The 26,342-nt window shown below is 38.6% G+C and overlaps 1 protein-coding gene across 1 annotated transcript in view; it reads left to right on the plus strand.

Annotated features, from left to right (window-relative positions):
- LOC140067844 (fibrillin-2-like) overlaps window positions 1-25,139 on the plus strand; it is a 98,689-nt gene extending 73,550 nt beyond the window's left edge. Inside the window, exons 24-65 of the mRNA XM_072113953.1 lie at window positions 413-640; window positions 991-1,116; window positions 1,225-1,353; window positions 1,564-1,689; window positions 1,805-1,930; window positions 2,417-2,539; window positions 3,181-3,306; window positions 3,407-3,532; window positions 3,623-3,745; window positions 4,041-4,163; window positions 4,591-4,716; window positions 4,901-5,023; window positions 5,721-5,843; window positions 5,941-6,102; window positions 6,188-6,256; window positions 6,363-6,488; window positions 6,633-6,758; window positions 6,935-7,084; window positions 7,566-7,637; window positions 7,730-7,855; window positions 7,949-8,074; window positions 8,552-8,677; window positions 8,764-8,880; window positions 9,199-9,327; window positions 10,030-10,149; window positions 10,263-10,388; window positions 10,633-10,785; window positions 13,077-13,142; window positions 13,710-13,835; window positions 14,759-14,878; window positions 16,159-16,278; window positions 16,754-16,885; window positions 17,183-17,308; window positions 17,675-17,881; window positions 17,978-18,103; window positions 18,222-18,344; window positions 18,794-18,910; window positions 19,526-19,654; window positions 19,941-20,060; window positions 20,172-20,406; window positions 20,777-20,945; window positions 22,645-25,139. Coding sequence (XP_071970054.1) covers window positions 413-640; window positions 991-1,116; window positions 1,225-1,353; window positions 1,564-1,689; window positions 1,805-1,930; window positions 2,417-2,539; window positions 3,181-3,306; window positions 3,407-3,532; window positions 3,623-3,745; window positions 4,041-4,163; window positions 4,591-4,716; window positions 4,901-5,023; window positions 5,721-5,843; window positions 5,941-6,102; window positions 6,188-6,256; window positions 6,363-6,488; window positions 6,633-6,758; window positions 6,935-7,084; window positions 7,566-7,637; window positions 7,730-7,855; window positions 7,949-8,074; window positions 8,552-8,677; window positions 8,764-8,880; window positions 9,199-9,327; window positions 10,030-10,149; window positions 10,263-10,388; window positions 10,633-10,785; window positions 13,077-13,142; window positions 13,710-13,835; window positions 14,759-14,878; window positions 16,159-16,278; window positions 16,754-16,885; window positions 17,183-17,308; window positions 17,675-17,881; window positions 17,978-18,103; window positions 18,222-18,344; window positions 18,794-18,910; window positions 19,526-19,654; window positions 19,941-20,060; window positions 20,172-20,406; window positions 20,777-20,945; window positions 22,645-23,016 — 5,744 coding nt within the window. The 3' untranslated portion in view covers window positions 23,017-25,139. The remainder of the gene's footprint in view (window positions 1-412; window positions 641-990; window positions 1,117-1,224; window positions 1,354-1,563; window positions 1,690-1,804; window positions 1,931-2,416; window positions 2,540-3,180; window positions 3,307-3,406; window positions 3,533-3,622; window positions 3,746-4,040; window positions 4,164-4,590; window positions 4,717-4,900; window positions 5,024-5,720; window positions 5,844-5,940; window positions 6,103-6,187; window positions 6,257-6,362; window positions 6,489-6,632; window positions 6,759-6,934; window positions 7,085-7,565; window positions 7,638-7,729; window positions 7,856-7,948; window positions 8,075-8,551; window positions 8,678-8,763; window positions 8,881-9,198; window positions 9,328-10,029; window positions 10,150-10,262; window positions 10,389-10,632; window positions 10,786-13,076; window positions 13,143-13,709; window positions 13,836-14,758; window positions 14,879-16,158; window positions 16,279-16,753; window positions 16,886-17,182; window positions 17,309-17,674; window positions 17,882-17,977; window positions 18,104-18,221; window positions 18,345-18,793; window positions 18,911-19,525; window positions 19,655-19,940; window positions 20,061-20,171; window positions 20,407-20,776; window positions 20,946-22,644) is intronic.
- The last annotated feature ends 1,203 nt before the right edge of the window (window positions 25,140-26,342 follow it).

Here is a 26,342-nt window from a genome sequence, read left to right on the forward strand (position 1 = left end):
CGAGATTCAATGTGGTCAAAAACGTACTATTTTATTCCAGCATGTGCCATGCAACGTTTCAGCTCCCAAAGCCTGGAGCCTTTTTCAAGGAGTGCTGCCATTTTTCTTACTCTATATATATATATATATATATATATATATATATATATATATATATATATATATATATATGTGTGTGTGTGTAATGTGATTTAGGAAATGCTGAGAAATAAGATATCAATAGCAAGGTAAGGACAGATGCAGGAGAAAATGTAGCATTACAGGCCAGGTGATTAAAACTCCAGGTGTGTCCTACACAATATTATAAAAGTGGGCAAAATATTAAGAACATCAGGTACAGTCCAATTATCACCGAAGATGATGAAAAAAAATGATTAATCTGGAAACTGTGTGTTGCCAATTTTCCACTCAGATATACGCGTAGAACAGTGCTACATGAAGTGGGATGAGGATGAGTGCACTTCTCCCTTGCCTGGAAAATACAGAATTGATATGTGCTGCTGCACTGTGGGTGCTGCCTGGGGTATTGACTGTGAGGAGTGCCCAAAACCTGGTAGTGATGAATATAAGACCGTCTGTCCAAGGGGCCCTGGCTTTGCTAACCGAGGCGACGTTCTTTCTGGCCGTCCATTCTACAAAGGTATGTTATTTTGCCAATAGAGATCTTTCCATGAATATAATTTTATGTTGTTAAAGGAAACCAGCCATGAAGAATCTACCATCAGAGGTGTGTCTGATTCCTTCTGCCTGCCTCTGCCCTAATCTGTAATTTAATGATCCTGGAACCTAAACTCACTTGTTAAAAACTTTAATTTAGTAATATGTAAATAAACTGCAGAGAGTACTGGGGCATGGAGTAGCCTTAGCTCCCAGTGCCTGGCCAGGCTATTTACAAATATTTGGAAGGTATCAAATCCTGTTCTATTTAATCAGAAAAATCATACTGACCATCCTATTTACACATGCACTGATTTTTTTGGCCCTTTATAGATGTGAATGAATGTAAAGTATTCAACAGCCTATGTAACCATGGAACATGCCGCAACAGCATTGGAAGCTTCAGGTGTATCTGTGAGAGTGGCTTTGCTCTTGATGCCGAAGAAAGGAACTGTACAGGTAAGAAGTGTTTGAGATTTTCCTTTAATTTTGGCATACAAACTCCAAAAAAAGCATTGGCTTGCTTATGGAATGATCTATATTGTTTTCTAACTATCATTATTACAGACATTGATGAATGCCGGATTTCTCCCGATCTCTGTGGTCATGGAACTTGTGTCAATACTCCTGGAAGCTTTGAATGTGAATGCTTTGACGGTTATGAGAGTGGATTTATGATGATGAAGAATTGCATGGGTAATTATATATCCAGAAAATCATTAATATAAGAAAAGAGCTTAAAGGTGGCTGGACTGTTAGAGTAATAAATGTAACTATAACATATTGCCTCTGATTGACCTTGTGCAGCAATAATGTATGTACAACTGAGTGGGCCCACCTTAGATTTGTACTTTCCTAGTCACCATTAACTGAACTGTCCTACCCTTACCCTTCTTCTACATACAGATATCGATGAATGTGAACGAGATCCACTGCTCTGTAGAGGAGGAACCTGCATTAACACTGATGGCAGCTTTGAATGTATTTGCCCCCCAGGCCATGAGCTGACTACAGAAGGCAATGCTTGCGTTGGTATGAAAAAATCTATATATTTTTGCAATAAGAATTATAAAAAATACAAAGAATCTGAATCTGTAGGGAAGATGCATTTATTTAAGAACATGTGTGCAATTTTTGTATCCCCCAGACATAAATGAGTGTTCTTTGAGTGATAACCTATGCAGGAATGGACGGTGCGTCAACATGATTGGAACTTATCAGTGCTCATGTGATTCTGGCTTCCAGTCAACTCCTGATCGGCAGGGTTGTATGGGTGAGTAATTCATTCTGGACAATCCTGAAATCTACACGTCTCACAAGAAATATCTAGAGACATTCTGATTCCAGTCAGTTGGTTTTAATTTTCTAAGGATTCTAGAAAGTTAGCAGAATTCCCATCTTATTAGGTAAGGGAAATACCTTGTAGTAAACACCCTAAAATGAAGGTCAGAGGGAGGACATTCATTTATGTAAGAACACTATTCTTATCTTAGTAAAGAACCATAAAAATGTTTATTAACCCTTCCTTTATTAATAATATTTTAACTATACTATAACTTTGTTAGCTTAGTACCAAATTATTTTACTTTATGCAAAGGAAAGACCATATAACCAGGAAAGATTAATGGAACAATTTTAACAAAGCTCAGATTAGTTTAAGATATTGTGAAGAAGGCTTCAGCATAAGTCAAGTTCAATGTGTAAAAAGTTGAGTACTTTGTTCTCATAATACCAAGACTAAAGCAATACTATGTTACAGATATTGATGAATGCACAATCATGAATGGAGGGTGTGACACCCAATGTACCAACTCAGAAGGCAGCTATGAATGCAGCTGTAGTGAGGGATATGCTCTTATGCCGGACCAGAGATCATGTGCCGGTAAGAAACGTCTCGAATATTTGTTTGTAATTTGGAATGGTAGAATATATGTTGCTTAATACCGTGGTTACTTTTTGGTTAATTTATATGACACATGTGTGGAGCAATATATTAAATTAAGATGAAGGCTATATTAAAGCCTGTCAGAAATTCTATTTGGAGCTAACATTGCAGATTATGTCAGAATTCATGTAGAACAAATTTCAGATCTTTTTTTGTCCAACAAGATGGTGAGGAACTATAATGGAAATCCAATTATAGTCACTACCACCTATTAGAATCAGTTTGTGACCGTAATATGATGAAGCCATCTGTGTTATTTCAGGCTTTATGTGTCTTATTAAATTATTGTCACCATGGAATGTTTCCAGTTGGCCAAATGGCACATACTCAAGTTTTTGAGTGATGCCAAAAGGCCTTACTTAGAACTGCTGGACCCCAAAGCAAAGACTTGAAACTATAATGAATTATATAGTATACTGGTCTCTTTGCTTGGCAACGTTGCCATTTGGGACCCTAAGGCTAGACCCAGGTACAACTGTACTGTCTTCACCCCATCAAGCTACACCCTTGGTAATGTCGTTTGTAATAAGGGTTTACATTATTTCTAATACAGAATCACTTTTTTTGTTAATCCCTAGATATTGATGAATGTGAGGACAACCCAGACATTTGTGATGGTGGGCAATGTACCAACATTCCCGGAGAATATCGTTGCTTGTGCTTTGATGGTTTTATGGCTTCTCTGGACATGAAGACATGTATAGGTAAAGTAGTTCACTTTTGCTCCATGACCAACTAATTAGTTCTTCCTGTAGCTTACTAAAGTATTTTAGTTAATTAACACATGCTTCTTATTTTAAATAGATGTCAATGAATGTGACCTCAACCCTAACATCTGCCTACACGGAGAGTGTGAAAACACTAAAGGCTCCTTCATCTGCCACTGTCAGTTGGGTTACTTTGTGAAGAAGGGAACCACTGGATGTACAGGTATATGTTTATTCTTCTGTATGTCTTCCAGCTATGGACTGCTATTATTTGTTAGCGGTACTAATAACTTACATGTTTATGTTGCTTCAGATATTGATGAATGTGAAATAGGTGCACACAACTGTGATGTCCATGCATCTTGCATCAACGTACCTGGAAGCTTTAAGTGCAAATGCCAAACAGGTTGGGTTGGAGATGGACTTAAATGTGTTGGTAAGTAATTATATTGCTCTGTGTTATAAAATTGCTTTAAAGGCTTAGCTGTTGGCAGACAGCTTAGAGATTTAATAAGATTTCGGCTCAGAATTAATTATTGGGATAGTAAAACATATTTAATGAATCATAAAATCATTATGATCATCAGTGAGGCATCATTTGTTACACTATAGCTTATTATTGGTGTTGCCAGGTAAGATAGTTAAAGTTTACCTGTGAGCAGTAATAAGCTAAAATGTATTATTTCCATCATTTATTTGCTTACACTTCCATTTACCTTCATTTTTCTTAGATCTTGATGAATGCTCCACAGAAGACCATAATTGTAACGTAAATGCCAATTGCGTTAACACTCCTGGATCGTACCGGTGCACATGCAATGAGGGATTCAATGGGGATGGCTTCTCTTGCTCAGGTATTGTAATCAGTTTCTTTTTGTAATTCTCTAAAATCTGAATATATCACAAAACTAGACACATTATAATAATAAATGTGTGCACTTGTAAAAGACTGTACTTCAGCTTTTCTTGGAGGAATTAATTTACATAGATAGTGTTTTACATATTTTTGCACTTTTCCAAAGCATGTAAATGTAGTTTCAGAAAACACTGACTTTTTATGGATGTCATAGATTTCAGTATAGAATCCACAGCAAAATCCATGTGAATGGATTTTGTAACTACTAAGTGACACATTTTTGTATTGGAGATGCATAACCCCAGTGCAATTCTTCATAGATCCCTTCTGATACTGTAGTAGATCTGACACATGTGATATTATCACAGATCATTTCCTTTCTACTAATATCATATTTGTGTTCATTTCTTTAATATTTGTCATAGATGTGGATGAGTGTGCAGACAATGTGAATCTGTGTGATAATGGTCACTGCTTAAACGCCCCTGGAGGTTACCGCTGTGAATGTGAGATGGGTTTCACACCTACAGAGGACAGCAAGGCTTGTCAAGGTGAGAGTTACTAGTGAAAACAGTTTATGATAATGGTTTAATGCTAATATGTAAATACCATACGGCTATTGATGGCTAAATCTAGATTTAAATGATATACACATTTTCATTTCTGTATTTACTTATTTAATATAACGTTATTCTTGAAATTATTTTAATTCTTGTCATGTATCTTTCTTTTCAGATATTGATGAGTGTACATTCCAGAATATTTGTGTATTTGGCACTTGTCAGAACTTACCTGGTATGTTCCGTTGTGTCTGCGATGATGGTTATGAACTGGACAGGAGTGGAGGAAATTGTACTGGTAAGATTATCAATCCCACACTTCTAGTCATTTAGTTAAATAGTCATCGTTGACAAGAGGTAGATTGGTAAGATTGCTGCTATACACTATTTTCACAATTGTAATTGTGTTTTCCATGCACCAGAATTGGTGTGCTTACTAAATATGGAAGGAAACCTGATGCATTATTGGGGTCATATATCTCAAGTTTTTCAGTTTTTTTCTTATATTAGAGACTTTTTTTGTATCAACATTTTCTACATTTCCACTCGCCTAAAAAATCTAGCTGCGCAAGAATTTTCCAGTGTTGTGCCTGTTATATTTTTAAAATCCAGCTGTGAAATTATAAAAAAAGTCACAATTTTGAGGTAAATCTTGGTTAAAATGTTGCAAATAAAACTTTAGAAGGGGTTACAGAAGATGTTTGCGACGTTTTAATAAAAGCCCCACAGCTTCCTATGGATAAATTAAACAAGTATAAAACCTGGAATAACCAAGAAAAGACACACACAAATGTCCTAACTAAAGATAAATGACCCCTATATATTAATGTAATCATTTACATAATGAATCAAAATGAATCTGCCATTTTTGCAATGCAGCTTTTAAAACGTCATTACTGATGGCATTGTAAAAGTTTATGAAAATAATTCTATGTGTGTGTTGTCTTAAAATAATCTAAACAGCCAGTGTTAACTTCCTTTCCCTTTCTCTGTAGACGTGAATGAGTGTGCTGACCCAGTAAACTGTATCAATGGCTTGTGTGTGAACACTCCAGGAAGCTACTTATGTAACTGTCCACAGGACTTTGAGTTGAACCCCACTGGTGTGGGCTGTGTTGGTGAGTAATTATTCCTAATGACAGATATAAATATTTCTATTGTAACTGAGTGTTACAAGTTTCACTTAATGGCAATTTTTTTTCCTCTGCCATACAGATACTCGTGTCGGAAATTGCTACTTGGAAACTCTGACAAGAGGTGATGCTGGCCTTGCTTGTAGCGCAGAGATTGGAGTTGGGGTAACAAGAGCTTCTTGCTGCTGCTCCTTGGGACGTGCTTGGGGCAACCCATGTGAAAGCTGCCCCCTGGCCAACTCCAGTAAGAGAAATTTTTAGGGTATACAACTATGAAAAATAAGTAGTAAATTATGTTGAGACAAAAACATATCTGATTTATATTTCAGCTGAATACAAGACTCTGTGTCCCGGAGGAGAGGGATTTAGACCAAACCCTATAACAGTTATTTTGGAAGGTAAGATGAATGACTACCATCAGTTTGCCTCACAGTGAGATTTTTTTTTGTGTGTCAACGTCAAAATATATTTAATTCAATATGTTTATTTGTGTCCTTATTGCAGATATTGATGAATGCCAAGAACTGCCTGGTCTGTGTCAAGGTGGAAACTGCGTGAATACTTTTGGAAGCTTCCAATGCGAATGCCCACTTGGCTACTATCTGAATGAAGAAACCCGCATCTGTGAAGGTAGAATGAAATGAATATGAATAAATAGAATGAAAATGAATAATGTATAGAATATGCCCCATAACACAGACTGAAGATGAATAATAAGCATATCACATTTACTATTGCGAATAATGCATCTAAAATGTATATTGTCTCTTTCAGATATTGATGAGTGTTCTGCCCACATTGGCATCTGTGGTCCTGGTACCTGCTATAATACTTTAGGGAACTATACATGTGTTTGCCCACCAGAGTACATGCAAGTCAATGGAGGAAACAACTGCATGGGTATGTATAATCAAAAGCCACATGTAAAGCATTGGTTTTTAGCTTTGTGCTGCTTTTGCTTGCTTTATATGCACACTATGATGCCGTACAAACTATTAGAAGGTATCATTAGTTATGTTGGCTCTTATAAGCCTTTACTTATTGCTCACTGATAAAATACTTGTTCTTTATTTAAGACATGAGAAAGAGTGTATGTTATCGTAACTACAATGATACATGTGAGAATGAGCTCTCCACCAACATGACAAAGAAAATGTGCTGCTGCTCCTACAATATCGGCAAAGCCTGGAACAAGCCGTGTGAACCATGTCCTGTCCCTGCAAGTCGTAAGTATTCAATCTTCTTAAAAATAAAGTCAGACAGGATGTTTGGGATGCTTAGATTTGGGATATATGCATTTTGTTAGAAACTACAGTTAAAGATTCCTTTATATCTCCTTACATTGAGTAATGTATGTGAGTATCCCATTCAAGATTCTATTCCAATCTGATAAGAAAGGTATAATAAAATGACACTTTTTCATATGAGCTCTTTCTTCATCAGGAATAAGTTGTTTGAATAGGTAAAGCTGAGGCATAGCTGGGAGAACAACAGAGGTCTAAACCTTTTTACAACAGAGGTCCTGAATTGTGATGGAGGCATTAACAATTCTAACTTTCTCTGGGTTATTTAACTACAGAACTAGGACAGCAATCTGAACCTTTATACAAGGAAGCTGAGCTCCAGTACGCTGAATCATAATCTATTACAACTTCATGTCTGGTTTGTGTGACTACAGTGTTCATGACCTGCATATTTTTTTTTTAGCTGAATACCAAGTTCTCTGTGGAAATCAAGCACCTGGATTCATTATTGATATCCGCACTGGCAAACCTATGGGTATGAGATCAGAATTTGAGAATGAAAATCAGTCTATATGTTTGAGTCGGTTTCATAGCTGATTTCTTTGCATCTATATATTTATAATACAGATATTGATGAGTGCAGTGAAATCCCTGCAATCTGTACCAATGGAGTATGCATTAACCAGATTGGAAGCTTCCGTTGTGAATGTCCAATGGGATTCAGCTATAACAACATTCTTCTCATCTGTGAAGGTTTGCTAGGATTCTCTCTAAGATATTGCAATATTTATAACCACAGAAACAATTGTTATGAACATGTTGTTAATGTCTCTTATCTCTTAACAGATATTGATGAGTGCAGCAGTGGAGAAAACCTGTGCCAGATAAATGCAGACTGTATTAACATCCCAGGCTCATATCGCTGTGAATGTTCCAGTGGTTACAAGTTGTCCCCTAGTGGAGCTTGTGTCGGTGAGTATGGCATGTATTTATGTATACTTTAACACATTGGGACACGTTCACTAAGGGCTTTGCGCCGCATTTTTGATGGATTTTGCACCTTCTTTCAGGTGTAAACTGCCTGCAAAGGTATTTAAGAAATGTCAGCACCAGTATCGTGGCGCAGCTGCTCTAACCTCCTTGTGACACAAATTAGGGGGCATTCCGGCGCTCGGTATGACTGAGCGCCGTATTTAACATGCAAATTGTGTTGCACTCCCTATATTAAAGGCGTGCACAAAAAAGTTGGTAAACTCTGTCGGGCCAGTGCAGGGAAGCAACAGATTCATGATTTCTGTCGCACGTTAATGAATCTGTAGCATCGAGTATTATATATGGGCCGAGCACTTTTAGTGAAGTCTCCAACTTTCTAAGTAAATGTGCCCCACTATTATTTTGAATAAGTTCCTTTCCGTTATAGAGTAAATTCATATATTTTTTTTCATATAGGCCGTAATGAATGCAATGAGATTCCAAATGTCTGTAGCCATGGTACATGTGTGGATACAACTGGAAGCTACATCTGTATCTGTCACAATGGCTTTAAGGCAAGCGCAGACCAAACCATGTGCATGGGTAAGTGGTCTCCCTTCTTAAATGCTTTTATGTACATTGATTTTTCCACAAGGATTGGTCATTATATGTTCATTTATAAATTGTAGATATTGATGAGTGTGATCGTCAGCCCTGTGGCAATGGTACCTGCAAGAACACTGTTGGATCCTACAACTGCCTATGCTTCCCTGGCTTCGAACTAACTCACAATAATGACTGTATGGGTAAGGCAATTCTTATACAATATACTGTACAGAGAGTAAGAGAATAACATCTATCTATAATATACATTTAAAATGGGAAAAATAAATGTATACAGTCAGGCTTTTTAGTATATGAGAAGATCCAATTTACTTCATGATGACTGTCATCTTTTCCCCACAATTTGTTATACATATTTCGAAGTGTTTAGTAATGTTAAGTGTTTTGGCTGTTTATTTGCCAAAAGCATTCACACTACTCTGTCATGTGATTCACCAGTAGATGGCAGCAGAGCCCATAGATAATTCAATGCTAACACAAGGGTGTTTTAACCATTGCAGACATAGACGAGTGCACCTCCCTGGTGGGACAAGTTTGCAGAAATGGTCAATGCATCAACAATATAGGCTCCTTCCAATGTCTGTGCCAGGAAGGCTATGAAATAACGCCTGATGGAAAGAACTGTGTGGGTAAGTGTGTGGACATGGTAACTATTTAGAGAACCTGTGACAAGTCAGAAACTACAATTTCTTCATGCCATTCTTTTGTTCCTTACATGTCTTTCATATGAATATGAGAGTGATAGGTAAAGAACAACTTAGCATGTTTTTTCTGCTGAAGTTTTCCATCAGAAACACTGCACATTTGCAGCTGCAGAAGGAAATAAGCATTTCACTCTTCTGTCCTACAATTTTTAGCCACAACGAACAAGGAAAAGCAGTAATTCTCCAGGCCCATACATTTTTTTAATGATAAACTATTACACATTTTTGTAAGGTATTATGCAGCCAGCTCATCACACATATTTAATCACAAAGGGAAGTGGAATTAGTAAGACTTAAAAATGATATGGATTAAAAATAGTGCAAAAAAATTAAAAAGAAATGATAAAATATTGAAAAAAATAAAAATAGTCCATCTTTTTAAAAAAGGGGTCCCAATGCTCAATGACATTGTCCATGCATTGCTGTAGGTGTCAACCGTTAATATCGAAAGCCTAATATTAGTGTAGCTATGCATCACGAATATTGCATAGAAATTTAGAATCTGTCCAATAGTTTATGTTTAGGTATAGAGTTACATTTTGCATGGTTCATACTGAACAATGTGAAAATGTAATGTATCATTATATAAAAAAATATGCTAGTAATGTTAACTGTATTGTTTTTCAGATATTAATGAGTGTATTAGCCTGCCAGGAACCTGTTCTCCTGGTACTTGCCAAAATCTTGAAGGTTCCTTCCGCTGTATCTGCCCTCCAGGATACGCTGTGCAGAATGACAATTGTATTGGTGTGTATTATGTTTTTGTAACAGATTCAAATGTATAATTTGGCATGTGAGTGTTCTTTATGTAAATGTTAACATGTCTGGGTATGTTTTATTATTAAATATTTCTTCTTCAGATATTAATGAATGTGATGATGAGCCAAACATCTGTCTTTTTGGAACTTGCACTAACACTCCTGGAAGCTTCCAGTGTATTTGTCCTCCAGGATTTGTGCTATCGGATAATGGTCGTCGTTGCTTTGGTGAGTCTTGTTTCTCAAATTAAAGGCTCAGCACTGTATTCAATATTCTTTTCATATCACATCATATTTTTATGTATACCTTCAATTATACCTAAATGTGGAGCTTTGTATCCGAAATAAATATGTATTCATAAATTAATCAAGATAAAATGGAAGTACTAATGACTTGTAATAAAACCAACAGAGCCATGATCGATTTTTCATTATAAAACAGTTACTGATTTTGTTGTGTATCTCTTACTAGACACCCGCCAAAGCTTCTGCTTTACCCGATTTGATAATGGAAAATGCTCCGTCCCTAAAGCCTTCAACACCACAAAAGCAAGGTGCTGCTGTAGCACGATGCCAGGCGAGGGCTGGGGAGATCCTTGTGAGCTGTGCCCACAGGAATCAAGTGGTAAGACCCAGAGATCTCAAACGCCTTTAAAATATGTAAATGAATTTCACATGAAATATCATTCAAGTTACAAAATAAGCCATGATAGCCAAAGCATTGACTTTCATTCTAAAAATAGATAGATGATTAGAGGTTTAATATTAGGTTTAACAGTAGAAATCGCACACAAAGATTTAGAGGGACATTTACTAACAACAGTGCAAACTGCACTATATGCAGTGTCCTGTGTAGTCAGGGCCGCCATCATGGGGGGTCTAGTGGGACTGTGTTCAAGGGCCCACACATTTTCCTATCAAAAGAGGTTCCATAGGGGCTCACAGTACCCACTAATGAGTCCCTATATGAGAAAAAAATTAATGAAAAATCTGTACTCACCTTCCAGCTTCTTCTCCCCGCTCCCACGGCTCCATCTTCTGCTCTTCCAGCCCAGGCGCATCAGTATGACATGGCAGTGTTGCGGCAACATGACGTTGTATGCGCCGTGTGGACCCTAACACTGTGACGTACCGCTGCCGCAACACCGCCGCATCATAGTGATGTGCCCAGGCTGCAAGAGCAGAAGGTGGAGCCGCAAGGAGAAGACAGAGCCACAGGGCCCAGGGAGAAGATGCCGAAAGGTCAGTACAAAGGGGGCGTCTGGTAGGACATTTCATTAAAGAGGCATCTGGGGTGGACATTTGATTAAAGGAGGTGTCTCGCAGAACATTTCGTTAAAGGGGGGCATCTGGGGTGCACATTTCATTAAAGGGGGCATCTGGCAGAACATTTCATTAAAGGGGGGCATCTGCTGTGAACTGTGAGGGGGGTGACGGTGGACTGGTGGAGCTATCTATATACTGAGGGAACATGTGCTGGGGCTGTCCATATACTGAGTGGACATGTGCAGGGGCTGTCTATATACTGAGTGGGCATGTGCTGGGACTGTCTATATACTGATTGGGCATGTGTAGGGACTATCTATATACTGAGTGGGCACGTGCAGGGACTATCTGTATACACAGTGGGCACGTGCAAGGGCTATCTATATACTGAGTGAGCACTCCCGGGGCTACCTGTATACTGAGTGGGCACAAGCAAGGGTATCTATATACTGAGTGGGCGCATGCAGGGGCTATCTATATACTGAGTGGGCACGTGCAGGGGCTATCTATATACTGAGTGGGCATATGCAGGGCTTATCTATATACTGAGTGGGCATATGCAGGGCTTATCTATATACTGAGTGGGCACATACAGGGGCTTATCTATATACTGAGTGGGCACATGTAGGGGCTATCTATAAACTGAGTGGGCATGTGCAGGGGCTATCTGTATACTGAGAAGGCACGTGCAGGGGCTATATATATATTGAGTGAGCACATGCAGGGACTATCTATATACTGAGTGGGCACGTGCAGGGGCTATCTATATACTGAGTGGGAATGTGCAAGGGCTATCTATATGCTGAGTGAGCACTCCTGGGGCTACCTGTATACTGAGTGGGCATGTGTAAGGGTTATCTATATACTGAGTAGGCACATGCAGGGGCTATCTATGTACTGAGTGGGCACGTGCAGAGCTTATTTATATACTGTGTGGGCATATGCAGGGCTTATCTATATACTGAGTGGGCACGTTCATGGGGCTATGTATATACTGAGTGGGCACAGGCAGGGCTTATCTATATACTGAGTGGGCACATGCAGGGGCTATCTACATACTGAGTGGGCACGTGCAGGGGCTATCTATATACTGAGTGGGCATGTGCAGGTGCTATCTATATACTGAGTGGGCACATGCAAGGGCTCATCTATGTACTGAGTGGGCATGTGCAAGGGCAATCTATATACTGAGTGAGCACTGCAGGGGCTATCTATATACTGAGAGGGCATGTGCAGGGCTCATCTATATACTGAGTGGGCACATGCTAGGCCTATCTATATACTGAGTGGGCACGTGAAAGGCCTATCTATATACTGAGTGGGCACGTGCAGTAGAGTAGGGTCCTGTCTCGCTTATTGTAGCTCAAAAATTCTGTATAATGTTATGTATCTATGTGGGAATGGACACCGGTAGGGGGGCCCACAAAAATTCCTAGTGAGGTTTGTTATATCAGGTGAAGCAGATCTTAAGACTATTCTTTGCAGCTGAAAGCAGAAGGTTTAGATAGGGAAAAATAACTTTTTTTAAAATAAAATAATGAAGATAAATTCATTTAAACAAGTGATTATATATACATACATATTTGTGGGGGTGATGTCACTGTCATCTCTTGACATTAATTCCTGCTCTCCTTCCTTTTTATCTTTCAGTGGCATTCCAGGAACTTTGCCCATATGGTCATGGTTCTGTTCAAGACAGAACAGACACCAGAGAAGGTAGGAGATTATTATTTTGGTAGAATAAGCACATTTTACAATCAGCTTTTGGGTTAATAATGAAGCAAAACTGATCTTGCCAGATCATAAGGAATAAAGTGTATTTTAGATAGTATATATCAGAGACCTTTTCATTTTTTGTGCCTTATGTGAGTATTAGAATAACTTTTATTAAAGTATTCTAATTTTTACTAAAGTATTCTTCATATATAATGAAAATGCACCACAACAGATACTTGCATTATTCTAGGGATAGAACCAGTTCAATAATTATCTGTTTGCTGGTTCAGTTTCTAAAACCAGTGGCAAACAGCTGATATTAATGCCTAAAGTTTCAGCTCTCAATACAAATGTAGAATTATTAGCTGTCAAACGCTCATATGCTATCTGCTCATATGATAGAATTTGAAATAGTAATAAGCTGCTCTTTGTTAGATGATCGCCACTCTTAATAGAGTGAAAAATCACTCTCTATGGTGCTTATTTGTCCCTGTAGGCCTATTATAATTCTACAATGTTTTTTTAATAGGTAAGCTTTATTAAAATATCATTTTTTGCCATCTGTAGATGTTAATGAGTGTGCTGAGACCCCGGGAATTTGTGTAAATGGAATCTGTATTAATACTGATAGCTCCTTCCGCTGTGAATGTCCATTTGGATATAACCTTGACTTCACGGGAGTAAACTGCGTAGGTGAGTACACTCAAAAATGCATTTTTTATTTCATTTATTTCAATTTAAGTTATGTGAAGACCTAAGTGAAGCACGGCATAAATGCTAAATACTTCTTGTTCTATAACCTGACTTAGGACCCACCAATATAGATGTAAAGAGTACCTGATGTTTTGGGAGACTTTCATAAAAGTCTATCTCTTGTTTCTACATGAAGGGTATTTCTAACCATGTCCAAACCCTTTCTTTTAATATAGTATAAAATGATGGAGAGACATGAGGGTCATTCAGAGAATTGTCTACTTAATGTGTGATCCTTGGAATCTTACCTTCCCCATTGATTATCATACACCTAGAAGCCATATAGATGAATCACAAATTTATTCAATGTATATCCTTGTGCAATTTTCAACACATAGGATGTACCATATATTGTAAGCAACCTTCCCGACAGTTGTCTCACATACCAATCCATTTTAAATGAAGGCCAGCAAATGTTTAATCAACACAGATATGCTTGTTAAATGCTTTGGGATCAGTTGTCTGGCCAATAATGTGGCAACTCAGTACCTCTATGTTCTGGTCCAACTGGAAATACCCATATTCCCATAAATGGACAGAGGTTTACCTACTGGGACAACCCCTACAAAGGCATTAAATTAATTATCATGCACAGTTTTGGTTAGTAATTACAAAAAAGGGGACTTTTATATGTATTTATCTCTTTTTGTATTTTACACTCAATAAATCTTTTGAAACAAAACTAAATATTTTAAATTTATGCAATGGTAAATCTGTTAAGCACAACAGGCAAGTAACATTTTTTCTGGAAAGGCCTATATAGGTACATATAACTACTGTAAATATAAGGTAGAATATGTTGCACACCTGTGAGAAACAGAAAATAAAGAAATAAAGAAGAAATCCATTAACTTATTTTGCAGACACGGATGAGTGTTCCATCGGAAACCCTTGCGGCAATGGAACATGTACTAACGTGGTTGGAGGATTTGAATGTGCCTGTGATGAAGGCTTCGAACCTGGATCAATGATGACTTGTGAAGGTAACTAAATATAGTCCCATACCAAATTCCACCTTTCATTTTATTGATAGAAATATCCATAACGCCCTTCCACCTGTATGGCTAAAACCCTTATATCACGTAGAAAAGTATAGAGCTGGCTAAACTGTTTTGAGTAATGGACATTACACAGTGTCACGGTTACACCCGCGATCCTCGGTACGGATTGAGGGTGTACCCGTGCCTGCTGCCGCGGTCCCCGCTCCCCCAGCTTTCACTTACCTCTCCAGGCTCCGGCCTGCACTCTTGCTCCCAGCGTGTAGGCCGCATGCTGCTTCCATGCAGTCGCGTGCTCCTGCCACTAGAGGGAGCGCGCGCGGACTTCTCCCAGCCTTAAAGGGCCAGCGTCCTCCTTACTGGTTCTGGTATTCCAGGCTCGGCTATAAAGCCTGGCGACTCCCAGCATCCCCTGCCGGATCTTCAGCTCATTCTACTGAGGAGAAAGCCTTTTGAGCGTTTCCTGACGCCTCTGAGTTCCAGTGTTCCGAGCGTTTCCAGACGCCTCTGTGTTTTCTGCTATTCCCGGTTTCCTGTGCTCCGTGTTGTTCCCCTGTTCTGTGGCATCCCGTGGTCCTGCCTGCCTGCCTTCCCGTGGTCCTGCCTGCCTTCCCGTGGTCCTGCCTGCCTGCCTTCCCGTGGTCCTGCCTGCCTGCCTTCCCGTGGTCCTGCCTGCCTTCCCGTGGTCCTGCCTGCCTTCCCGTGGTCCTGCCTGTCTTCCCGTGGTCCTGCCTGCCTGCCTGCCTTCCCGTGGTCCTGCCTGCCTGCCTTCCCGTGGTCCTGCCTGCCTGCCTGCCTTCCCGTGGTCCTGCCTGCCTGCCTTCCCGTGGTCCTGCCTGCCTGCCTTCCCGTGGTCTTGCCTGCCTGCCTTCCCGTGGTCCTGCCTGCCTGCCTTCCCGTGGTCCTGCCTGCCTGCCTTCCCGTGGTCCTGCCTGCCTGCCTTCCCGTGGTCCTGCCTGCCATCCGTGGTCCCCTTGTCCCTACCTTGGCTGCCACCGTGGGCCTAGTCGCACCCGTGGAGCGACCTGGTGACTCCCCGCCGCAGCAAGTCCATCCCGCTTTGCGGCGGGCTCTGGTGAAGACCAGGAGTTCACTTAGACTCCGCTCCCGGGTGTGGCTAAGGTGGTTATCTCCCGCGGTGGTCCAGGGAGTCCACTCACTTAGTCCTAAGGGACTAATCCCCATAGACTGTGACACACAGGTGAATGTCCCTGTAAACTGGAAAAGATTATTAACTAACAAATACTTTTCCTACTGTTTTTCAGATATCAATGAGTGCACAAACCCCCTGCTGTGTGCTTTCCGTTGTATAAACACCTATGGCTCGTATGAATGCACATGTCCATCTGGCTACACCCTGAGAGAGGATCGGCGGATGTGCAAAGGTGCAACAATATCTTAAGAAACATTTAGCAAATTTTTATATGTTCATTTCCCATGCAGGAATTTTAAACATTTATGTAGACAGCAGCACTGGAGACTTTTTCCTCAAACTTGAAGACTGGAGGAACTTATGGGTCTACAAATCACATGGACAGCTTGCCGATTATAGTTGGCACAGTATGACATTTCATTTCCCATGTGGTGACACTTGTTAATGATAGGCAACACTGGTCTAAGTAGCTGCAATGATTAAGAGGATTGTCTAATCTGAACAACCCCCTTTTTTAATGTACAAATTACATCATCTACTAGCATTTGCTTACTCCTGCTGTTCTACATGAAATGCAACAGTCACTAAAATATAGACTACACATTTAGGTGGAGCATTGTTATTATTATGGTTTAAATCAGTTGAAATCTGATTTCTCTATTATCTCCAGTTTAGTATAGATTTAACCATGTACCTATGCATTGCAGATTTGGATGAATGTGCAGAAGGTTTACATGACTGTGAATCTAAGGGCATGATGTGCAAAAACCTCATTGGCACATTCATGTGTATTTGTCCACCTGGTATGCAGAGGCGCCCTGATGGTGAAGGATGCATGGGTGAGTCTTTAAATAATCAAGTATTGAAATGGAGTTTTCCTACCTTTTTAACATATAAAATGTACACATATAAAATGTATGTGTACATCTAACCTTTCAATACTTTGTTTGCATTATCATGTTATTATATTATGTTTGCATATTTTATGATCATACCATAATATCTTATTAAGTAGTTTGATATTTGCTTTAGTACACAGTCAACTTCCTTTTTAATGGCATACATCCTGAGTGAGACACTGCCAAGTCATGTGTTTATTCTTTGTCTGTAACAATATTTCCTGCATTATACAATAGATGAAAATGAATGTCGCACTAAGCCTGGCATTTGCTCCAATGGACGCTGTGTGAATACCATTGGAAGTTACAGATGTGATTGTAATGATGGGTTCCAGGTCAGCTCTTCTGGAACAGAATGTATTGGTGAGTAGTTATTATAATAAGCCCATATTATTACATAATAGGCTGTATCAAAATACTTTTACATATTTTGAAGATAACATTTAAATTTATCAATAAAATGTTATTAATCATATCATAATGTATAGTAGATAAATCTACTCATCCAAGGCAAAGGACGGCAAAAAAAAAAAAAAACATATTACAGTCAGAATAAGATCTCTGGATCAATATCCCATCTAAGGAACATAGTGCCCGTAACATAGGAAATGTTTTTATTGCAACAAAAGCACCAAGCCCTTCTTGAACTAATATCTCAGCCATCACAATAGGCAGCGAGTGATGCTTCCATGCTTACAAATTGATACAATTTCTATATTTCATCTCCAGATACCCGTCAAGGATCCTGCTTTACTGAAGTTCTACAGACAATGTGCCAGCTTTCATCCACTAATCGCAATATGGTTACCAAATCTGAGTGCTGCTGTAATGGAGGACGAGGCTGGGGCAACCAGTGTGAACTGTGCCCACTTCCAGGGACTACAGCTTACAAAAAGATGTGTCCACATGGTCCTGGCTTCACCACCGATGGAAGGGGTACAGATTTTTAACATTTACAAACTTATTAAGCGTTTAGTAAAGTTTAAATATGACTTTTGATGACACATCTTTTTTACCAACTTCTTTCTTTAGATATTGATGAATGCAAAGTTCTACCCAATCTATGCAAAAATGGGCAGTGCATAAACACAATTGGATCTTTCCGCTGTCATTGTAATTTAGGTTACACAACAGACTTCACCGGGACCACATGTGTTGGTAAGCCATTATGGATAACATAACTATATCATACCTATGGAAATAGTGTAGACATCAACAGAAAAGCATAAATGTATTGCATGTATAAATTCATTACATCATGCATCTTTCTGTGCAGATCTGGATGAATGTGCCCAGTCTCCCAAACCCTGCAACTTTATATGTAAAAATACAGAGGGTAGCTACCAGTGCTCATGTCCTAGAGGATATATTCTACAAGAAGATGGCAAGACATGTAAAGGTAATGTACACCTGCTACCTTTTGTAGAGTATCAACATGTGACAGGTAGTTATCACAGTTGGACAAACAAGTACATTCTGGTGACTGTACAGACACAAAAGCTCTGCCCAGACAATTACCTGACACTGCCTTAACCACCACTATCAGTGTAACCCATTATCTTTTGAACCCCTTCAACATCATTTGGGTTTAAATATAGGAGCCTTAGAAATCACCAATTATAAGGCACCAATGTTATAACTGATACATAGCAAGGGGGAACCATGTTATAGGTTTAACAGAGAAGTTCTTTCTGAACAATGAATAGACTGTCTTCTTTAAAAAAATATTGAAGTATAGTTGAGCCAGGCATAACTTTTATGTGGCAGCAATTAACCACTTATTTTATGGCAACATTACATATGATAGAGATACTATCTAAACAGTAAGTTTATATAATTACTTCACAGACTTGGATGAATGTTCAACCAAACAGCACAATTGTCAATTCCTGTGTGTTAACACTATTGGAAGCTTCAATTGCAAATGCCCTCCTGGATTTACCCAGCACCAGTCATCGTGCATTGGTAAGTGATACATTAATTAAATGCCCATGGAGTGTTTTGCGGTGAATGTTTTCTGTAAACTGTGGTGGGAGTAGATTTTAAAAAAGATTATACGGTATAGTAATAAACATAATGGGGCACATTTACTTACCCGCCCCGTTGACGCTGCGGATCCGGAATGTCCGACGAGGATTCGGAGCTGCCGCGATTCACTAAGATCATGCGTCTAATTTCCTGCATGTGTTGCTTACCCGCTGAGGTCCACCGGAGTTCACCTTCTTCTTCCCGGTGTATGTGAGTGCTGATCTTGCGACACAATTTCATTTTTAAATTCCACGGTTTGTCTAAGTCAGTCGGGTTGTCCGACGGCCACGCCCCCCGATTTATGTTGCATGAAAGCTGGTGCTGATGCACCACAATCCAATCCCGTGGGCCAAAACCCTGGGGCAATTCATTGCAAAATGGAAAAATTCGGGAAAGCCGACGGAAATGCATCCAACGGACCCTTAGTAAATGTGTCCCAATATATAACTCTGTTATGCTACAGAGCTAACTCCAAGTGTAACTATCTTTACATGCATTTATGTGTTTAATAGATGTATAATGTATGTCTAATTAGAAGCTTTCTTTTCACAGATAACAATGAGTGTAGTGCACAGCCATCATTGTGTGGAACTCGTGGCATGTGCCAAAACAGCCCTGGTAGCTTCACTTGTGAATGTCAGAAAGGCTTCTCTCTGGACAGCGCAGGAAGCAACTGTGAAGGTTAGACAAACAGTCCATCTTCTGTAGTATACACTACAGGGTTATGTTGGCACCACCACTCAGAAACTCTAGAAATGAGAACTGATGGAAAATGCATTTTACAAGTGACATAATGACCAGCATCAATGTCACTACTCATGTACATGCATGTACATACAGATTTTTTCAATGTATGTTGAAATATGAGGTTCCATCCAAGAAATTATGAAAGGGTGGTATTGGTGAATGCTGTCAGTTCTCAATCTTTTATGTATTTCAGAGACTAAGTTTCATCTTTATCTTGTAGATGTTGATGAGTGTGATGGTAATCACCGCTGTCAACATGGCTGCCAAAATGTGCTGGGCGGATATCGCTGTGGCTGTCCACAAGGTTATGTGCAACATTACCAGTGGAACCAGTGTGTAGGTAAGTAGTGAAAATAAAGGAGCATTTTCCTATATTTGTAATACTTGTTCCACAATCTCCAAATGCTTTAAAATGGTTTGATCTTTTAATGTTACTCTCTTCATCTTTCAGATGAGAATGAGTGTAGCAGCCAGTCTACCTGTGGCTCTGCCTCCTGCTATAATACTTTGGGAAGCTACAAATGTATCTGCCCCTCAGGCTTTGATTTTGACTCATCTTTTGGTGGCTGCCAAGATGTAGATGAGTGTTCAGGCTCTAGTGGAAATCCTTGCAGCTATGGTTGCTCCAATACAGATGGCGGATACCTGTGCGGTTGCCCAGGAGGATATTTCCGGGCTGGTCAAGGGTGAGAAATAATTGTTCAATAATTGGGTGATGCCTCTAAATGTTTAATAGGAGAATGAGTAATGTTAAGCTTTTCTAGTGCCTCTATCTTTTTCCTCAGACGTAAGGCAGGTGAGATATTAGGCTTCTGTAGTTGTGGTAGTATATATCTGACAAATAATGATAATAAAAATCATTACACTAACGTTCTAGATGTTTACTAATACTAGAAAATGTACCATATCAAAAATATCAAACATTTTTTTAAACATTTGGAAAATACCAACATGAAATGAGAAATTAGACGCAGGGATTTGCCTTTTTTTAGTTTCTATTAAACAACAATTATGTAAGCAAGGTTAGTATCTATGTTATATCTTCTGTCTCTCCAGGCACTGTGTGTCAGGCCTTGGATTTGGCAAAGGTGGTTACATCCCAGCTCCAATTGAAGAAGATGAGGAAAACATCCTTTCCCCCGAAAACTGTTATGAATGCAAGATCAATGGTTATCCTAAGAGAGGAAGGCAGCGGCGCAGTGCCAATGAAACTTCTGGACATGAGGTAAGAAAGAACAGAGATGAATAACAATAGTCATAATTGTGAAACTAATAGCTATCCCTAAACCATTTAACATTCTAAGTGGACCATTCTCTGTCATTCCTACTGACTAAATTGGGTGTCAGCAGTTTCCTTTTAAATTTGACATCTTTAAATGTTGGCTGGGATGACAGATGGGTGCAATGACAGACTGTTAAAGGCTCCCATAGCTTTTATTACAATCTCTATATTACAGTCAGTCTGAGACAGATTGTAATATAGAAGTATTATGCCTGCAATATACCACAATACAGTTGTATTGCAGTATATTGTATAAGTGATTGGATCCCTTAGGTTTCAAGTACCCTTTGGGGGCTGAAATAATAGTAAAAAAAAAAATTCAAGTCACCCCCACCCTTTCCCTAGGTCACACACAGTATAAAAATAAATAAACCAGTAAAATCATAAACATATTGGCCCATATTGGCACTATTTGCAGTTTGCCTGTGAAGTATGCAGATTGCTCCTGATTCATGGGCATGGTCTTCATGAATCTGGAACCCCTGCACTGCTTTGGAAGTGTGCCCCATTTTTTGGTGCACTTTGTTCATGCTGAAGGATTGTGGGGCAGTCACAATTATAGCGCATGTCAGACTGAATCGTGGCGCACTGTCCGACTAAGCACTAACACCTCCGTTTATGTGCACATTTTCTCTTTCCTGTCGGACACAGTGCAGCCGCGACACAAAACTGGCGCAGACACTTTATAAATACATGTGCAAGTGGTTTGCATGTTTATTACAGTGCAAAGTCAGACAGAAAACTGGTGCAAACACTTTAATAAATGTGGCCCATTGGGTATTCCCTTGTCCCAAAAAGTCTGATCTAGCTATACAAACAATTATTCCCAGCAGTAAACTCCATAACAGAAAATAGTGCCTAAATGTCCAAATCACCACTTTTTTGGCATTTTGCCTTCAATAAAAATTTTAATAAGAAGTGATCAAAACATTGTACAGTTTTCAGAATGGTGTAAATAAAAACATCATCCCATCTGGGAAATAATAACACCTTACACAGCTCTATACACTGAAGTATAAAAAAGTTACAGGTGTCAGAAAATAGCGATTTTTAATGCAAGGTTTTTGAAGGTACTGTACTGATCCAAACAATAAAGTAGAGGAGTCATATCGACCGCACATTGGAAGCCGTAAACATAAAGCCCATAAGAATATTGTGCAACTGTGTTTTTTAACGAATTCCACCACATTTGGAATTTTTTTTCCAGCTTCCCAGTACATGGCACAAAATATTAAATGGTGCCACTAGAAAATGCATTTTGTCTCACAGTTAACAAGCACCCATATAACAAAAAAAATGAAAATAATTTGTCTAAAAGGGGTTAAACTTACAACCACTGCAGATGCAATACTTTGTAAAGCCAGATTTATGACTTGCAATTTTTTTAAAATAATCGCAAGAAAATCACAATAGCAATTATTAAAAAGTGGCAGACACTGCTCAGAGATTTAAAAAAGGGCCAATACCACTTTAATAAATCTGACGGGCAGCAGATCTCCAAAGGCAGTGATAGAACAATCACAAGTAGACTCCATAATAATAAATTGAATTTATTAGAGATGGTTGACAATGTAGATCTTTGCACAACTAAATCCTTACAGCTTTTTTTATTCATATTTTCACATTTTTTGTTTTTCTACAGAATCATATCAGCCTGGCTAGTGTGGACATAGATGCACCACTCAAGATGAGCTTGAATATTTCCGACTTAATAAATAAGCAACATATCATGGAGCTCTTGCCAGCCTTGGTGCCACTGGAGAACCATGTTCGCTACATTATCTCTCAGGGCAATGAAGATGGTATCTTCCGCATTCATCAGAAAGATGGTTTAAGTTTTCTCTACCTTGGACGCAAGAAGGTGGTTCCAGGCTTGTATAACTTGGAGATTGCCAGCATGCCTCTATATCGTAAGAAGGACCTGCAGAAATTAGAGGATGAAAAGGACTTCAACTACCTCAGTGGTGAAATAGGCCAAGCACTGAAGATGAAAGTTCAGATTCATCTTTATTAACACTATAAGCAAACATTCCTCATGTGGCCTTCACAAGACATGAACTTTACATTTATAGAGAAAGTCTTTTTCTATCTTGTGTTTAATTAGCAAGCTTTTGTGTCAGAACCTCAGCACTAAGGCAAAAATTGATGGGAAATGTGGAATATGATTTCAGCAGTGACCAACGTCCGTATGTATTTTGGGATTTTTTTTATTTTTTATTCATAGTATTTTTTGTATAAGAAATGGGAGGGAAGTGAGATTTCAAAATAAAAGCTGACACGGTGAGAAAAAAGTACAATGGATATGATGCATTCAATGTCCAGACTGAAACCAACACATGTACACAAAGATGAAGGGTGTGTAATTCAGTTGTCTCCTATTTCAGTTCATAAACCAGGTTCCTTGTGAGAATAATGGTCATGGTTTTACCAGAAGTACAAGAGTACTATAATACTGTACATATCAATTTTGACAGTTAGCCATATAGTTTCTGAAGACTGGTAAGGGAGTTGGTTTAATACAAAGATATGCAAACGGTTACTGCAAATCCAAGCTAAATATTTTGGATTTTTTTTTTTTTTTTTTCTTACAGTTATAAGTTGATCATTTAGCTGAGCTGTTAACTTGTATTTTTCTATTGTATCATCACTGTTATAAACCATGTGTATAAATCAACTGCCAGACTGAGGCCTGTAGAACTAATGCATATCATTATCACTACAGCCACTGTTCTATTTGTTGTCTAAATTTGGGTAGCCCCCCAAAATATTTAGGTAAGATCTGGATGACAGCTGAAAAGTACAGGTAGATAAATGTTCTAATTTCACACCATGAACAGTGTGAACAATAGTCAAAACACAAATATTATATTTCAAGCAAAGCTATATCAGCAGAAAATATAAAAATAGATATATAACATAGGTTAATGTGTCACCAGATTCATGTTTGGAAACTAGCTCATATGATGGTGACTTGAGGTGCACTTTGTTTTTTATGTTTATTATTTTATTTTTTTATTTAAAAAAAAGCTATTGAAATCGCAATGATTTGTATTACATAACACCAAGAGCTAGAAAGTGTTATTTATAAGACACAAAATTATAACAAAAAATAGCAGAAAGGTACTTTGATGCTTCCAAGTGTTCCATGACACCACATTTTCTAATAGGGGAAAATATCATAGTGCCTTATTCCCAAGTCCAATAGAATTATATTTGAAATGTCTAAGAGAAGCAATAACTCCCTTTATCACTGTAGTCTTCTGACCTCAGGCTGCAAAGTGAAGGTATGGATCATAATATAATTTAATATTAATCCCCACACCAGAATATGCCTGACAAAAACATGCATGGCTAGAAAAAAATTATGAAATTATTGAGATTCAGAAGTGAAAATCATTCCAAAATAGCAGGAGATTGAACTTTTTATCTCAATCTGTGTTCTTCCTTCTACTTGACTGCTTGAAAAAAAACAGGAGGAAGAATATATGGTGCTACTTTTGACTACGTTATAAAATACACACAATACTACCTGACACTGTGCTGTATCCATCCCACAATGGTGCTTTACCCACCCATCCAATGCATAGAATGGCTCGGTTACTGCACTGTACATCCTTTTTATTTTTTGTTTAGAAAAATATTTATGTATAACCACAACTGTTGCTCATTTTGTAAGTTCATATTCCTGTAGTATATATATATATTTTTTATTTGATACATGTTTTTGTTTGTTTTTTTACTTTTTTATTTCTAACTCCCAAGGGCAGCCACTTTTCTTTAATATGTGTGAATACTGTATTGTTGCCGAAATAAAATCATAAACTTGAAAAAACATTAGCTCTGGAAATGCGAGACGTTGTGAAATAATGTTACAAGACGGTGCTACAACAAATAATTTCATTGTAAGAATCATTTTTTTCAGTCTTGTGTTGAGCCAAAAGTGTTATTTCTGGAAGAAGAAAAATGTTTTTTTTCTTTACTTCCAATATGGTCTGATGCATTGTTATATTACATTTCAAACAGTGTGCTGTATTATTATTTTTTTGTTCTGTTCATTGTTAGGCACATATGATAATTTTGTAAAACATTTCATAATTGTGTTTTTATATCAGAAGCAACAGCAACAATAAAATTATTTTGGGTAAAAATATAATTTTTGTCTTCAATCACAAATAATCTTAAACAATATATGAGTAAAAAGTCAAAAGATACATGTGCTGTATCTAATGAAAGAGACATATTCCAAGTAAAGGGTCAATTCAGTAAAAACTCGTCAGCTATTAAATATCATAAGCCAGTCAGGGTTTTTTTGGCTTGGATTCTGATGCTTCCATGTGGGGTACAGCTAACATTTTTATTCCATTTTGTTGGAGACTAACAAAAAGAAGAAATTGTAGCATTAAAGTTTAAGGTTTTTTTCCCAATGAATTTACTGTGCAGTTTGAATTTATTCCACGGGTCAGTATGGTTAAAGTTATATCAAATGTATTTTTTTAAAGTACAGCTGATCTCAGCAATTGAGGATGAAATGGAGACCGACACTCAGACTTTGGGGGTCATTTACTAAGGGTACCATTCGCGTTTTTGCGACGGGTTAACCGAATTTTTCTGTTTTGCGACGATCTTGCCTGTATTGCCCTGGGATTTGGGCACACGTGATCGGATTGTGCCGCATCGGCGCCGGCATGCACGCGATGGAAATCGAGGGGCGTGGCCGTAAAAAAAAACCTGACGGATTCGGAAAAAACGCTGCATTTTAAACGACACGCGCTTACTTTCACCCACAATGGCTTGGTGAACTTCAGTGCATTCCGATGCTCTTCAGCGCAGCAGCGACACCTGGTGGACGTCGGAGGAACTACCTTAGTGAATCCCGTCCGGACCCGAATCCACCGCAGAGAACGCGCCGCTGGATCGCGAATGGACCGGGTAAGTAAATCTGCCCCAATGCCACAGATCATCACTTTTTTTTACTGGTAAAAGGATGTGCTATGCATTTAGGTCCAGAACCTGGGCCTTCGACATTTCAACAAATTACTTAAATATACACAATAAACCATCATAAAGACTGGATACCAGGGCCATGATCTAGTCACATGGCCTTTGGTCACCGGAACACAAAAAATCTACATAAATATGTAGATTTATTCATATTCAAATGAAAAAGCACTCAGAATAAATACAAAATATCAAGCAATTTCAAACCCTTTCAATTAAAGCAAAAAAAATACTGGTTCCATTGGTGGCAGCACCATGCCATTGCCATGCACCATATAGCTCTTACCTTGCAGCATGTGTAGCATGTGGTTCATTGTAATGAATGACCTGCAAAAATGTCAT

Source organism: Engystomops pustulosus, chromosome 1 (genome assembly GCF_040894005.1).
Source record: "Engystomops pustulosus chromosome 1, aEngPut4.maternal, whole genome shotgun sequence".
Lineage (NCBI taxonomy): Eukaryota > Metazoa > Chordata > Amphibia > Anura > Leptodactylidae > Engystomops > Engystomops pustulosus.